At 49.3% G+C, this 14,252-nt stretch overlaps 6 protein-coding genes across 6 annotated transcripts; 3 read left to right on the top strand and 3 right to left on the bottom strand.

Annotated features, from left to right (window-relative positions):
• Positions 1–507: 507 nt before the first annotated feature.
• On the top strand, positions 508–2,540 carry CI109_104249 (uncharacterized protein; the record flags this gene model as incomplete). Its single annotated transcript, XM_032004013.1, has 9 exons — positions 508–666; positions 742–860; positions 966–1,070; positions 1,126–1,250; positions 1,316–1,421; positions 1,498–2,034; positions 2,111–2,219; positions 2,294–2,358; positions 2,453–2,540. 9 exons carry the CDS (start codon positions 508–510, stop codon positions 2,538–2,540), a joined length of 1,413 nt encoding a protein of 470 aa, XP_031861615.1.
• Positions 2,541–2,664: 124 nt separating this feature from the next.
• On the bottom strand, positions 2,665–3,246 carry CI109_104248 (uncharacterized protein; the record flags this gene model as incomplete). Its single annotated transcript, XM_032004014.1, has 2 exons — positions 2,665–2,710; positions 2,804–3,246. 2 exons carry the CDS (start codon positions 3,244–3,246, stop codon positions 2,665–2,667), a joined length of 489 nt encoding a protein of 162 aa, XP_031861616.1.
• Positions 3,247–3,905: 659 nt separating this feature from the next.
• On the top strand, positions 3,906–6,529 carry CI109_104247 (uncharacterized protein; the record flags this gene model as incomplete). Its single annotated transcript, XM_032004015.1, has 15 exons — positions 3,906–3,938; positions 4,036–4,131; positions 4,193–4,203; positions 4,273–4,300; positions 4,372–4,592; positions 4,658–4,665; positions 4,741–4,874; positions 4,940–5,005; positions 5,065–5,257; positions 5,312–5,352; positions 5,407–5,461; positions 5,517–5,539; positions 5,613–5,967; positions 6,042–6,400; positions 6,485–6,529. The coding sequence occupies 15 exons, from the start codon at positions 3,906–3,908 to the stop codon at positions 6,527–6,529; spliced, it is 1,668 nt and encodes a 555-aa protein (XP_031861617.1).
• A 370-nt stretch (positions 6,530–6,899) lies between these two features.
• CI109_104246 (uncharacterized protein) lies at positions 6,900–8,282 on the bottom strand (the record flags this gene model as incomplete). Its single annotated transcript, XM_032004016.1, has 4 exons — positions 6,900–7,072; positions 7,249–7,520; positions 7,689–7,879; positions 8,043–8,282. The coding sequence occupies 4 exons, from the start codon at positions 8,280–8,282 to the stop codon at positions 6,900–6,902; spliced, it is 876 nt and encodes a 291-aa protein (XP_031861618.1).
• A 354-nt stretch (positions 8,283–8,636) lies between these two features.
• CI109_104245 (uncharacterized protein) lies at positions 8,637–10,633 on the top strand (the record flags this gene model as incomplete). Its single annotated transcript, XM_032004017.1, has 5 exons — positions 8,637–8,819; positions 8,968–9,194; positions 9,355–9,547; positions 9,753–10,180; positions 10,312–10,633. 5 exons carry the CDS (start codon positions 8,637–8,639, stop codon positions 10,631–10,633), a joined length of 1,353 nt encoding a protein of 450 aa, XP_031861619.1.
• A 171-nt stretch (positions 10,634–10,804) lies between these two features.
• CI109_104244 (uncharacterized protein) lies at positions 10,805–14,203 on the bottom strand (the record flags this gene model as incomplete). The annotated part of the gene is made up of 21 exons (XM_065967462.1): positions 10,805–10,887; positions 10,959–10,971; positions 11,032–11,140; positions 11,205–11,331; positions 11,390–11,532; positions 11,588–11,663; positions 11,714–11,750; positions 11,800–11,859; positions 11,909–11,965; positions 12,018–12,032; positions 12,086–12,291; positions 12,346–12,499; positions 12,555–12,744; positions 12,799–13,075; positions 13,131–13,299; positions 13,359–13,431; positions 13,504–13,622; positions 13,721–13,754; positions 13,825–13,974; positions 14,050–14,064; positions 14,163–14,203. 21 exons carry the CDS (start codon positions 14,201–14,203, stop codon positions 10,805–10,807), a joined length of 2,148 nt encoding a protein of 715 aa, XP_065823534.1.
• Positions 14,204–14,252: the final 49 nt, after the last annotated feature.

The raw sequence follows: 14,252 nt of genomic DNA, 5'->3' as shown, positions 1-14,252 counted from the left end.
CAAGGAAGGGAGGAAGGGGGAGCAAGTTTCGCAGCATGTTCAGATCAACGAAGAACTCACCACTTATCGTCCCTTTTTATATGCTTTTGAAACAGTCAGACACTATGCAGATACATACACCACCTCCTGGGCGATGCTTTTGGATTGATGTGGATGAAGAAAAGGGTTTATAAGAGGAAGGAAGGGGGATGTAGATGTGGAACAAGATAAGGCCGAGGGTGTCAATTTTGTATGAGCTGACTGGCAACCCCCGCCCTGGTTTAACCGGGTTCACGTTGACGGATGGTCAGGTCACTTTTGACACATCATCTCATATCTCACCATCATCTAACTCGTCATCATTTATAAATATTGCATCAACAAACACTTCCAGAGCCATCCTTCAAAGTTCGGTTGCATACGTCTCATTGCGATAGAGACTCTTTATCAGACCACTCTCGTCCTGGAAACGTCCTGGAAACGGTTCACGCCGCTTCCCCTTCTACCTCCCTCTGAACCACCTCCACCATGCCACTTGACGTCAACTACGCGCCCGGAGGATCTGACGAAGAAGAAGAGGACGATGAGGACATCCTAAACGACAACAGACCAGGTCCCTCATCGCGCGGTGGGAAGGGTGGATCAGGAGCCGGTGGTGCTGCAAAACCGAATGGCAAGGGGAAGGATGTGAGTTGACCGCTGACTTCAGAAGGTGGTTGTTTACCACACGTTGACTGTTGCTGATCAAGTTGTCACTTTTAGCCTGGAAGACATGCTTGGGAGGCAGAATACAAAGCGAGTTGGGATGTGGTCCAGGAGGATGAGAGTGGATCGTTAGAATCGGCTGTTGAGAGCTTACTAGCGAGAGGAAGACGGAAGAGGTGTGTACAGTTTCTCTCTGCCGGCCGGCGTTGCCTTCCACAAGCATTGGAGTGAAGAGGAAGCATAATGGGACAATAGCTGACATTACAGTCTGAATCTCGCAGAGCACTCATGTCCGAAACACCTGTACGAAGATCGATCATTCGACATTTGTTCATAATTCTCGACTTGTCCGAATCAATGAACGATAAAGATTACAGACCGACCAGGTGAGTATGATATCTCGTCTGTGCAAAACCTGACTAACGTCAAGGGTCTCTGTAGATTCGAAGTCATCCTGGGATATTTACGCACATATGTGGTGGAATGGTTTGATCAAAATCCGTTAGGGCAGATCGGGATCATCATACTGAGAGATCGACTGTCAGAGGTTCTCGTGCCGATGGGAGGTGAGCGCTGGCACAGCTGTGATGTGGCCCATTATTGGTCAATATAGCTGACAAATCACTTGCAGGTAATCCTCAAGAAATTTTGAGTGTCTTGTCTGATAAACGTCGATTGGAGCCATCTGGAGAACCATCGTTGCAGAATGGACTGGTCATGGCCAAAGGTGGTATGAGGTGAGTAGCGTCTTAATCGCCCAGACTCATCGTATTGGCTATTGTATCAGACATTGAACTGCGATTTGTTGTTCAGCCACCTCCCATCCACCTCATCACTCGAAGTCCTCATAGTCTTCTCCGCTATCTCCACCGCCGATCCTGACGGTTCCACCACGATTCACACAGTCCTGAACGATCTCGTCACCTCTCGTATCCGTACCAACATCATAGCTCTCGCTGGTGAGATTAAGATATGTCGTCAAATATCTGAGAGGACAGGTGGAAAATTCGGTGTCGCACTAGATCAAGATCATCTAAAAGATCTACTTTGGGAGACTATCCCTCCACCCGCTACGACGGTATCGTCCTCCGCACCAACGACGATGAACGTCAGATCTGCTCTTGCAGCTGGAGGAAAAGCCGGAGGGGGAAAAGCACCGGTGGGAGATCTGATGGTCATGGGTTTCCCTATACGGTTACCACTTGGTGGAGAGACGCTCTGTGCTTGTCATGGACTGTTGAAGAAGGGAGGATATCTGTGTCCGAGATGTGGGAGTAAACTGTGTGATGTCCCGACAGATTGTGAGGTATGCGGATTGATGGTGGTCAGTAGTCCCCATCTAGCGAGAAGGTGAGTTGCCGTGCTAGTACGCAGAGTGACGATCGTGCAGGAGATTGCTGCTGACGGTTGATTCTGTATGACTTAGTTTCTGGTTCCTCTTCCCGGTAGCCAATTACGGGGTGTTGGGAGTGGAAGACGTTATGAGTGTAGCAAGCAGCGAGACATGTTTTGGATGCGATGTCGAGTTCCCAGATGTACGTAGAGTGACGGAGAACGTTTCAAGCCTTCAACGAAGGAACGTCTACTGATCTGACTTTCACCCCACCAGGTATCAACGATCGATGCCGGGGTCGCCCAAGTGGAGGATGGAGTTAGTCCCACTGGTCGGTATAGGTGAGTGTTTGTTTACGATTCCGTCACTGCGTCACCTGCGTCTCTCTCCACCGTCCGTGAAGATCTCCCGGTGCTGACGTTGTTGCTCTCGCAGATGTGCGAAATGCAGAAGCGACTTTTGTGCGGACTGCGATTTGTATATCCACGACACGCTACATACTTGTCCGGGGTGTGCTCAATGAGCTTTGTAGCTCCGATAAGATATGCATGGCAGAGTGGGAGGGGAAGTCAGGCATGTCTATCTTTAGTGGTATGTCTCGTATAGTGCATTGTACTGTAAAATGTGACTACTTCGGCCCATGTCGTTCAGAGCTTTGCTGGTGTCTTTTGACTTTGTCGGAACTCATTGATCCTGCGATGAATGGTCGTTAGATACGTTTCATTATCCGGACATCAAACGGGCAGCTATCTTCCTTCGGCCGGATTCCTCTTCCCAAGCACTCACTTTGCGTCGTCTGCCAACTCGAATCTCACATCCTGCGCACCGTCCCACAACGTTTTCTCACCCAATTTCCTCAAGTTCTCTTTTCCCTCTGTTATCGTCAAGAAATGATTACCTGCCAATTGACCCATCTTTGAACTAAAGCTAACTCCTCCGTACGCTAGTAAGAACTCTGCTTCGGATATCCCTCCTGGTGGATAGAGGATGAATTCCCCCGGTGCAGGATGAGAGGTATGATTCTCGTAAGGGACTTTGTATTGGGCAGCGTCGTAGCCGAGTGGTATCCATACGCCTTCGCCGGACCATCGGACGTGGATGAGTTTCTGGGTATAGGGGAGTAAGGAGAGGAATAAGGTGGAGGTGGAAGGTGCGAGTGTGGTGTGTAGAGAAGCGAGGAATTGATAAGGTCCCGCAGTGATCAGAATGGTGGGTTCGGAAGTGGACATGGTGAGGTGTGTTGAAGAAGAGTGGTCGTCTGCTGTGGATGTGGTCTTGATAGATATGTAAACCAATTCACAAAGTCGAGTCCTTGCGATGCGTTTGAGGTATGCTCGAAATAATAGCAAAATCACCACGTCATAAACACTCCCATTCCTCCAATCGGCTTGTGTCGGGTGATAAGCCGTGTGATCCGCTTTGATCTTCAGGGTCCAAGATAAGGAATTCTCCGAACTTTTCAGAAGACTCGCTGCATCTCCCAACGTTATTATAATATGATTGTTCATCCCTTGATTTGTGACGAACACCCGAAATGATTGGACAAGCGAATGGGAGGGTCGACAGTGTAAGAGGAGAGGGAAAAACATAGCGAAAACCACTAAACCCGAAGGCCGCCCCGAAGGGAATGGAATACGCAGTTTGAATTTTGCTTATCTTGTAGCTATCGGTAGTTCCCGATGGAAGCGAGTGTTAAGTCATATTTATAGTTGAATCCAACATGTCGCCAAGTGGGGTATTGTGAGACAGCCTATCTCTCTCTTCTTCTTGGACTGGATAGGATCCCAACCATCGCGACTACTCTTTTTCCCCTCGTCTCATCTGTATTGTGAATTTTCAGTTTCTTGTTGTCGGTCAAAGCAGTGGTTAATCAACAAGTCGGAACGATATGTCGCACAAAAACGAAGGACTCGGTTCAGAGGTGAGTCCAAGCTCCATCTTGCACTCTGATATGTCGCTTCCGTCGCAGATCGTCATGTGGGAGGACCGCGCACTGATTTGTGTGCTGTTCCGCATAGTCCGAGAAGCATGTCCAGGACCATCAAGTGCTCGATGCTATGGATGAAGATCCAGCAGACGTCTTACCCCATAATGGCTTGAAAAGAACTTTAAAGGTGAGTTGGAAGAGGACTGCCTCTACTACAAGGACGTTTGACTGATCCTTTCCACGCGCAGCCTCGGCACGTGTAAGTTGTATCTAGTGCACGTTCTTGCCGCTTGTGCTGATTTGACCACGACCGACCTCTGTGACTTAGCCAAATGATCGCCATCGGTGGTGTCATTGTGAGTCTCACCTCCCATTCACCCAAATCGAGAGAAACTTGCAGCTAATGTTCGAGCTCTTCCCTTCATAGGGCACAGGTCTTTTCCTTGGAACGGCCTCAGATCTCGCCAATGGTGGTCCAGCCGGTCTCTTGATCGGATACTGCGTCATGTGTTCCCTCCTATACTCGGTCATGGTTTCTCTCGGTGAGATGGTCGCTCAATTCCCGATCCCAGGTGGTCAGTATGCTCTCGCTGGAAGGTTTGTGGCGCCCGAGATGGGTTTCGCAATGGGTTGGTTGTGGTGGTTCAAGTAAGTTTGACCCCGTGTCTTTCTTGAGAAGGACAGAAGTGCTTACAGTATATTATGTTCAATAGCTATATCAGTCAGTATTCCGTCCCCCGTTACAGCTTCATGGCCGTCCAAAAGACATCAAGCTTACTTTGATACCCCGATGTAGTCGTTCTTCCAGCGGAGATCTCCGCGGCTGCTGTTCTCGTCTCGTACTGGACTCCGAAAGGCAAAGGCGACGATACCTGCACCACTGGCATTTGCAACAATGCGATGTGGGTCGGTCTACTGCTGATCGTCGTCGTGAGTGCATCCGTACATCGCATTTTCCGTTATAGATATTAATTCGAGCATTTGACCTAATGTAGTGGGCGATAAACTTTGCCGGTACCCGAGTTTATGGCGAAGGTGAATTCTGGTTCGCCTCCATCAAGGTCAGTCAGCCACTGATCCTCATCCCCAGCCTACCTCATACTCACGTTTTACGATGTAGGTCATCACGATTATCGGTCTCATCATCGCTGGTATCATCATCACTGCAGGTGGTGGACCCAACCATGAGACTATCGGTTTTCGATTCTGGAACGAGACTGGCGGGTTTGTCCAATATCAAGGGATAGAAGGTGCAAAAGGACGGTTCTTAGGCTTCTTCTCTGTCTTGATCAGCGCTGCATTCGCTTTCATCGGTACGGGGCATCAGTCGATCTAGACGATATGTGCCAAACTGACAGTTGTGGTAGGTTCTGAAATAACTGCGGTGGCGGCGGCGGAGACGATGGACGTGAGTGGAAGAATACATCTGGGGTCGGTGCAGGACTGATAGAAGTGATTTTAGCCACGTCGATCAGTACCACGAGCGATCAAGACTGTGTGGATCAGACTCGCTTTGTGTGAGTTGCAGGTCATTCCTCTTCAAAGTAGCTTTGCTCACAAATCTCCCTATAGTCTACCTCACCAGCGCTTTCCTCGTGAGTTGCGACTCTGGCTAGATCGATTTTACTCGGAACAGGCAGGAACTGACTGACATGGGACGTCTTCCAGATCGGTCTCCTTGTCTCTCCTACCGATCCCTCCCTGAAGCTTTCCTCGACAGCTGCCAAATCCCCCTTTGTCATTGCCATGAAGAACGCCGGAATCTCCGTCCTGCCCTCAATTGTCAACGCGGCGCTACTCTCCTCCGCTTGGTCTGCGGCCTGTTCAGACATGTACATCTCGAGTCGATCGCTATACGCTTTGACTATCCAAGGACATTCCGCTCGATGGTTTAGCAAGTATCTCTTGAAGACTAGGTCGGACGGATTGCCTTGGGTCTGTGTTTGTGTTTCGGCTGCGTTCAGCTTGTTGTCGTTCATGGCTGCCGACTCAGGTCATTCTGCCGGTACAGTCTTCAGTTACTGTAAGTGTAATCTGCCTGCAGCTCCAGAAGCGGTGGTCAGACTGCAACGTACATAGGCTGACCACGGTCCACAGTCGGTAACATGACTGCCATCTGTGGTATCATCTCCTGGTCTTGTGTGCTCTTCACCTCTATCCGATGGAACAAAGGTCTACGAGTACATCAAATCGATCGATCAACACTTCCTTACAGAGCACCTTTCCAACCGTATCTCAGTTATTATGGTCTGACAGTCTGCGTGATTGTCGTCATTTTCAGCGGTTTCGCATCCTTCATTCACGCTTTCAACACTTCTGGATTCATCACCAATTATTTCCCAGTACCATTCTTCTTGGTCTTGTTATTTGGGTACAAGATCATTCATCGATCAAAGAAGATTGCTTACGAGGATATGGATTTTGTCTCTGGTTCTTCGGAAGATATCCCCTCCGAGGTGAGTACCCGCCCATTCGGCCCTTAAACGGATCGCAAGAACGGGGAGACAACGGAGGAAGCTGATACTTGAGATTGTACGTAGCCCGAGCCAGAAGGATTCTGGGCCAAGCTCAAGGCCAATATCTAAGGTGGGATAAATGCGATGTATATATACGTCAGTAGCTGTGTGTGTGTGTGTGCTGGTTTAAAAAGCAAGTCAGTTTTGTAGCCCGCCTAAAACCGAGATGGCGTGAGGTGTCGAAAAAGTTATTGTCAAATAGATGAATTTGGATTGTCATGAATCGGGGTCACGACGACAGTCATCTCCAGTCAGGTCGTTGCTTTAGTACAGTCAAGTTGTCGATCACACCGCAAGCAGATCGTCAGTTCACATTGCTGCTTCCAGTTGTGTTTGTCCGCAATCAATGACTTCGTTGAAGCACTAGATCATCCATGATCATAATTAAATATGCACTGCAAAGAACTGAAAACTCATCTATCTCCTGACCCCTCTTTCATCATCCCAACGAACTATATCCACCTCGCCCACCACCGCTCGATCCGCCTCTCAGACCCGCAAATACGTGCGAGAAGAGATCTTGTAAGAGGACAGGTACTTCGCGCCAGAAATCGCGGTGAGGGATGAGGTCCCATCCTCTTGCAGAGTATTGCTGGTGGTTGTAGAATATGCCTGCGAGACAAGCGATAAACTGATCAGTTTACGTTCAATTGGTTTCGCCTTGATCAGATTACCGAACTTCTTCACATTTCTGTGACGGTTCTACTGCTTCCAATGAGGAGCGATCTTGGGCTGAGGAAAAGGGAAAGGGGTAAAAGAGAAGGAGGAGAGTTGTCATGCTCACTCACCAATAGCGAAGTATAGCACCAAGGCAATCACAGCCAACCAGAACACAAATCTCAGGAAAGCGAAGAAACCCCCTCCTGATCCTCCTGTACCAGACTCTCCCGAACCGGATCCTCCATCAGATATCGGCGTGTCCCCATCTCCATTTCGGGGACATGCGTCGGGTGTAGCCCATTCGAGGGAGAGGAGACCGGCTGTGAATGAGACGAGGGTGGGTTGTGGAGTATCAGATTTGGGATCGCAGATGAGAGAAAGGTTGAGATGTTGTCGAACGCTGCGGAACGGGTTAGAGCAATTGTTGTCAGCTTGTTATATGACGAGGTGATGTGATCTTGATTCAGAGTAGGACGCAAGCATGCAGGGTAGGTGGACGGGTAGATGTGGAGTATGACCATGAGGAAGACGACCGCAAAAAGCAGTATGCCCTCAAACTCCCACTCACCCGGCATATTCTGGCCCATTCACATATATCTTCAATCCCTCTTCACCATTCTTCCCCATTGGCGTCGTGAACACATCTTCATCAGGGATATCGGTCGTCCATATAGGAATAACGGCTGTGATTCGATCCGGCTCAGAGGATGAGGGTTTGTGGTTGGTAAGTTTGACGCATACTCGGGTGTTTGATGGGCACTAATGAAGGGATATGTCAGTCAAAAACGTTCATTGCAGTCATCTATATGGGGAATTGCAACGATCATGAAGCGAACAGAAGAAAAGGGACTGAAAAGCGTGCCGCTAGTCCTCTGTGTGTGGTATTGAGAGTTGAGGCTATGACTGAATCTGTGACACCCACCTGGTCTTCATCCGACAGACCATCTTCCTTACCCAACCCTCCCTCCTTACACAACTCCATGAACACTTTCGCCTCTGACGTCGTAGGCGGTGTTTCTGACACTCTGCTAGTCTCTCTGACCCCAGTGAGAGGTGAGAGGTCGTACGGTATCGAAGAGGGAGAGAGCGAGCATGAGAAGGAGTAGGTGGAAGGGAGGGAGAGCAGAAGCGGGGCTAGCAGGGTGAGGGAGTGGAGACGCATCGCGATGTCGATGTATCTTTGACGCTAGAACTATCCGGTGAGGCGATGGGCGTGATAGGATATCTATGAGCTTTGAGTGAAGTGAGCTTGAGATGTAATATGAGGTGAATTGAGAATGTAGACTAGTTCAGTCATTCGGCTAGCGCTGTCGTCATGTTGTCGTTGTCACTTTCGCACCGTTCTCGTTATCTCGGACTTGGCCACTCGCAGCTTTGGATCTGATGCGTCTCGACTTTGTCCTTACACATCTATCTCATCTGCAACAGCATCTAGAGATTTAACAAGCTTCATTGCACAGCATTGCATGCTACCTGTATATTACCGACTACTACACACGTTCCAACAAGCCCAAGCATGACCGTCCCGTCACAGCCTGAAGCAGGCCCCTCAACCTCCCTCGTACCTGGCCCATCACCATTCCACGAAACCTCTCAATTCAGACATTGGCGATACTCGCCCTCCTCACTCGCGGAGATACGAGAAGAGCTGAACAAGAGATCTGTGGAGGTCGTAGCGCGTAATACGGAGCTGGAAAAGGTATGTTGTTGTGTCGACCAACTCAAACTACAATTCAACCGGCCCCTCGGTACACACATCAGCTCGATCGCGTCCGTGCCAGCCAACATGTCTGATGTCTAAAATGTCGTATATGTCTCGACTGACCTTTTCTCGTACTGTCTCATAGGAAGCCCAACAATCTCTCGGACATGAATATACGACCCCTCCTTCACCCACGACCTACTTGACAGTAACCGACGAATTACTCCTCCTTCGATTTTATTGTTCTCAAATCTCAAAGATCTGCAGACATGGGTTCGGTCTGCCGGAAGTTGTCGAGTCAACCGCAATCAGTTATCTGAAGAGGTTTTATCTGAAGAATAGCGTGATGGAGTGGCATCCAAAGAATATCATGTGAGTGGGATGTATACGTGGTACGCAGGCGATGCTATCTCGGTTGGTTATGTGACTAGGCTGTCATTTATCGTCTTCGTCACATAATATGATACTGGTGGCCTGCGCTTTGTCCTTTGAACATGATACATCATGGCTGACATTCTCGCCCACCCCTCAGGCCGACATGCCTTTTCTTAGCTGCCAAAACCACAAACTACCCTGTCCTCATTGACACCTTCATCTCGAAATTCTCAAAACTCACACCGGCAGACGTGCTCGATACAGAATTCTTGGTGGCACAATCGCTTGGGTTTGAATTCTGGGTGAGAGGTGGGGAGAAGGCGCTGCGAGGATGGAGTTTGGATATGCAGGTGAGTGGAGAACGAGATTGCGCTGTGTAGACATCTCAACTAGCGGTCGGGGGGTTGTGCTGTGCTGTCGTGAAGCTTGGGGTTGGCGGAGTCACCGTTCACTCAGGCAAAGACCCTGGCACCGGTGGATAACGCCGTTATATGAAGCTGGGAATGCATACTGAGTCTGTTTCTGGCGCTGATGGTATTGCCCCTGGAACCACAGAACCAACCTCACCCACCTTTCGAGGTGATCCAAAAAGCACTCCCTATCGCCCTCACCCACCTCTCCACTTCTCTCCTCACCGATGCCGAATTCATCTACACCCCATCCCAAATCTCCCTAGCATGCTTACGACTAGCCAACAAGTCGCTCGTTGATACGTTTTTAGACGAACGATATACTTCCCTCGCAAATTCGTCGTCGACTAGAACCAGTACACCTTCTTTGAATGACGACGATGATGATGATGTTGAGAAGTTGGAGAGATCTTTACCGTATGGCATAGAGAAGAGCAGATTGTTAGAGATTTTGGAGCAGATTGAGCAGATGATTGAGAGTGGTGGTGGAGAGTTGGATTTGAAGAAAGTGAAAGATGTGGATAAGAGGTTGAAGCAGTGTACAAATCCGGAAAAGATACCAGGTACAGCTTTGTGAGTACGATCTCTTCATTGTCCTCTCATACCTAGACCTCGTCAGCGCGACAAACTGCTTTGCTTTGAAGACGCGACTGCTGAGCGTTTTTGTGTGCGTCGTGAGCTAACAATGGTGTTGTCGAATCCAGGTATATCAAGCGGAAACAAGAGAAAGAAGTTTCCGAAGCAGCCGCAAAAGCTGCCAAAACACTCAAAGCAGCGACAGCAGCAGCGGATCGAGATATGGTATTTGGCGATATCATCCAAACGCAATCGCGCAAACCTCTCTCACCGAGAGTGACAGTGCCCCTTGGAGCCGGAGGCGGGGGCGGAAGCGGGAAGATGCAAATTGGTGGAGGGGAAGTAGAGATTAGTGATTCTGGGATGGGAATACGAGGTGAGAGTGGAGGTATGTTATTGGGAGGGAAAGGGTTGAAAGATGTTGGATTACCATTATCAGCTGATGAGTGAGAGATGGTATGAACATGTGATGATTGATGCATGTCGTAGCATGAGAAGCATAATAGGTAAGATACAGGTACTGACAGGAATGATGTTATTGCGCAGGCTCCATGGATCGTGAGATGAGGATGAGGGAAGTATGAGTGAGAAGGTATATGACAATCCGAGCAAAGTAGAGCGCTAATTATCAACCGCGAAGCGGATCTCGATACTCTCCCATGCTACCGGTTGACTGACGGAAAGGATCTTCTTCGTGGCAAGAGCTGAGAGACGGTAATTGTCAGAATGCAGGTCACTCGTGGAACAGATTTTTAAATCCGCATCGAATACCTACTGAGGCAATCGTACTACCGTGACCGCGATAGATGATCAGTTTGATGCCAGGTATTCTGGGGCGAAAAACTCACGAATGCAAGTGCGGCAACGTGCTTGGTGCTCTTGACAGGTTCGACAGGTGCCAAATCTTCAAAGTCGAGTTCCTCGGCTTTGTGGATAATCATCTTTCTCTCGACGTATCTGGTAATAACGCGGGCGGCGTTAGCTTCTCCTCTCTCTGTACGTCAACTTGGGGGATACGTACGTGAAGAAATCTCGACATTGTTTCTCGAGAGTGGCGAGCATTTCTGGACGAAACGCTCTTGGCAAGTTGTCCAATCTCGCTTGTTGGGACGGAGCGAGGGATCCAAGGTCGAACTCGCCTTCAGGAACTGATTTCGGTCAGAATGACGGAAAAGTATTCCGATTGAAGAAGTCAAATCGACTCACGCTCAAGGTCATCGTCACTCCCCTGGACAAGCAAGAGGGGATCATTATCCGGTCGATCACTCATGAGCGAGCCTGAACGCTGACGCTGTCGTCGGAGAGAACCAGGTCCGGCAAGCGAGACTCCTCGACTGTTCGATCGAAGACTGCCAAGCGTAATGAATCAATTCAACCTCTGATCTGCTTACTGACGTCACTCACCGAGCTTCCTGAGGGGTCATGACGCTAAGTCGAAGAGACGCCGCCGAGAAGGAGGAGTCCGCTGCATCGATGAAGCCTGTACTTGCAGGGTCAGCTTCATTCACTGGTCAGTGATGGTCAGCTTACCAGGAGTTGCAGATCTTTCTCGGGGTCGCTCCTCCCACTGACAATCTTTCAGTTTCCATCTCATCTCAGTGAAAGTTGAAACTCACAGGCAGAACTCCTTGTTGACTCTGCTGACTAACTCGACGCCCGAACTCCAAGTCGAGGCCCTGCTAGACGTGAGCATGACCATAAGTATCAACAAGCTATTGTACTTACCTCACTGCCATGCCTGACGCTAGGATCTCTGATAGGGATCTCATAGTCCTGGAAGGCCTGAAGAAGTATGAGGTCAGCTTGTTGTGCATTGAGCGGTCTATGACCTCACATCCTGGTATGCTGTCTGTGCACCCACAGTCAGCGGCACACTATTCTCCTCAAACAGAGAATACTCACATCCACTCCCGGAACGTCGCCCATGCCTGCACCGAAAACATCGAAGTCGTCTACTTGTTGACGGACAAGTTGGTCCTCTCGTTCCGCTTCCTCCTCGATAGATGCAAGCGGCTGGCCTTGACGGTGGGCTGCCAAGTCTAGCTCCCACTTGAACTTTGGAACCTGAGCAATCGTAGAGATGAGATCGTTCATTTCAGAATCAAAGACTGCAACGAGGATTTGTCAGTTCCGTGTGTTCCAGATACCAACATGTGACCTACACTCAATACCTCCAATACTGTCGACCATTGCCGAAGCTTGTGATGCCACTGTCTTCTCATACTCCTTGGAACGAACTTCGCGATGTTCGTTTTTCATCGCTTCTGCATATCGACGCCTAAGTTCTCGCTCTTCTTCATTAGGCAATTCCAAGTCCTGGCGAAGTCAGCTTTGTCATTGGCTTCTGAGGACCTACTGTATCAAATGTAACCTTCTTGACCTTTTTGAATTTCTTCTTCTTGGTCACATCGAGTTGATCCTCGATGACCTCGACCGACCCCTGAGGACTCCCTTCTGCATGAGGTCGCTTGAGCGCACTCTTCAGTACTGAGCCTTCTCGACTGTTCGTGATCCGTACTTCTGGGACGACACTGCCTTGACGAGACCTTGTAGGGATTGGTCTTGAGGAGAGCGTCAGCTCAATGTCCCAAACTTCTCGTGAGCACGCAGCTTACCCTTCCCCTTGGATGTCGAATCCAGCATCGAACATTCCTACACCCATATCCTCGTCCTGAGGAAGCTCGAAACCTCTTCCAGCAGATGGGCCGGAGAAGCTATCATCTGCGCCTGGCGGAACATCAAAGTTGAGATCGAGTCCAAGGTCGATCTCTTCACCGAAATGAACGTCGAGACCGGCATACAGATTGCCACCCGTGCTGTCCGAGTGGTGATGGATTGATGTTCGAGTCTTTGTGAAAGGATCATAGGCCCCAATAGCGGGAGAAGAAGTAACTAAGACGTATCATCAGCACACCTTACCACGTCATAAAGAAGTAAGCTGACTGACGTTTCTTTCTCTTGAAATCTCTTCCTTGCTCAGAACCTTCTTCTTCCTCTTCATCGTCTTCCTCCTCTTCCTCCTCCTCAGATTCTCGCTGAGAACTTTGAGTTCCTTGTGACGACAGCTGAGATGATGCTCGACGCTTTCGACCGATTCCGAATGGGTTGTTCCAATCCTAAAACAGTTCATACATCTCAGTTCTGCACGGACCCAAGTTTTGGTTTCCATACTCACGATGTGTCGGAATTCAAGATCAAGCTCGGTGTCCCAAAGATAGTCTGACGCCGCGAAAGTGATTTGATCGGGCCTGTAGATTCAAGTCGGTCAGACGGATCTGTCAATGACGTTCTTTCCAGTGCAAAATGAGCACTATACTCACTTGCTCTTGCCTCCGCCTGGGAGGTCAAGACCGGTCGTGCCGGTAGCCACGCCAGTGACAGAGGTGTTGAAGTCAGTAGCGATTGATCGACGGAGATTGGAATGAAAGGTGCTGACGTCCTGTGGGAAAACAAGTAAAAGTCATGTGGTATGCCCAGGGTTAGCAGAGGGGGAGAATCAAGTAAGAGAAACAAGCAAGAAGGAAAGATTAAACGCACCGAGTAAAATATCTCGTAGTTTTGGTTGTACACCCTAAACGCATTATCAGCTTTCCCCAACGACTCTGTTGAACAATCTTTGGAGACTGGGAAGCTGAATTCACCTCGCCACTCCTACTAAAAGTGCACCACTCAGCCTCAATGCCATAGGCTCCGGAGGCTGAGCGATAAGATCGCACGTCTGAGCGAGGTTTACCGCTGTGAGTTGTTTCCTCGTGATCTTCTTGTTTCGAGGACCAAGGGTGGCCATGAGCCTGTTCACAGAAGGCAATTCAGTCAGTATCTGCTCCGGAGCTGATTTAGGCATCTTTACTAGCTAGCAGACTCACCAGATGATCCCAAACCTTTGTCGGTGGAAGAGGGAAGGACCGAAGTCTTGTCAGCTGGTAATCCTCCCCATGCGCCACGAACTAGTGCCACAGAGATTGAGAAGCGAACTCACGATCCCTTCTTACTCGTCAACAAGTCGTCTGAGAAGAACATTTTGACTCGAACGTGAAAGAGGCGGTAGAGAAGAGGAAGAGGAACGGAT

This window comes from Kwoniella shandongensis, chromosome 7, assembly GCF_008629635.2.
Source record: "Kwoniella shandongensis chromosome 7, complete sequence".
Taxonomy (NCBI): Eukaryota; Fungi; Basidiomycota; class Tremellomycetes; order Tremellales; family Cryptococcaceae; genus Kwoniella; species Kwoniella shandongensis.
The sequence above is the reverse complement of the archived record's forward strand: the minus strand, read 5'-3'. Positions and strand labels throughout refer to the sequence as shown.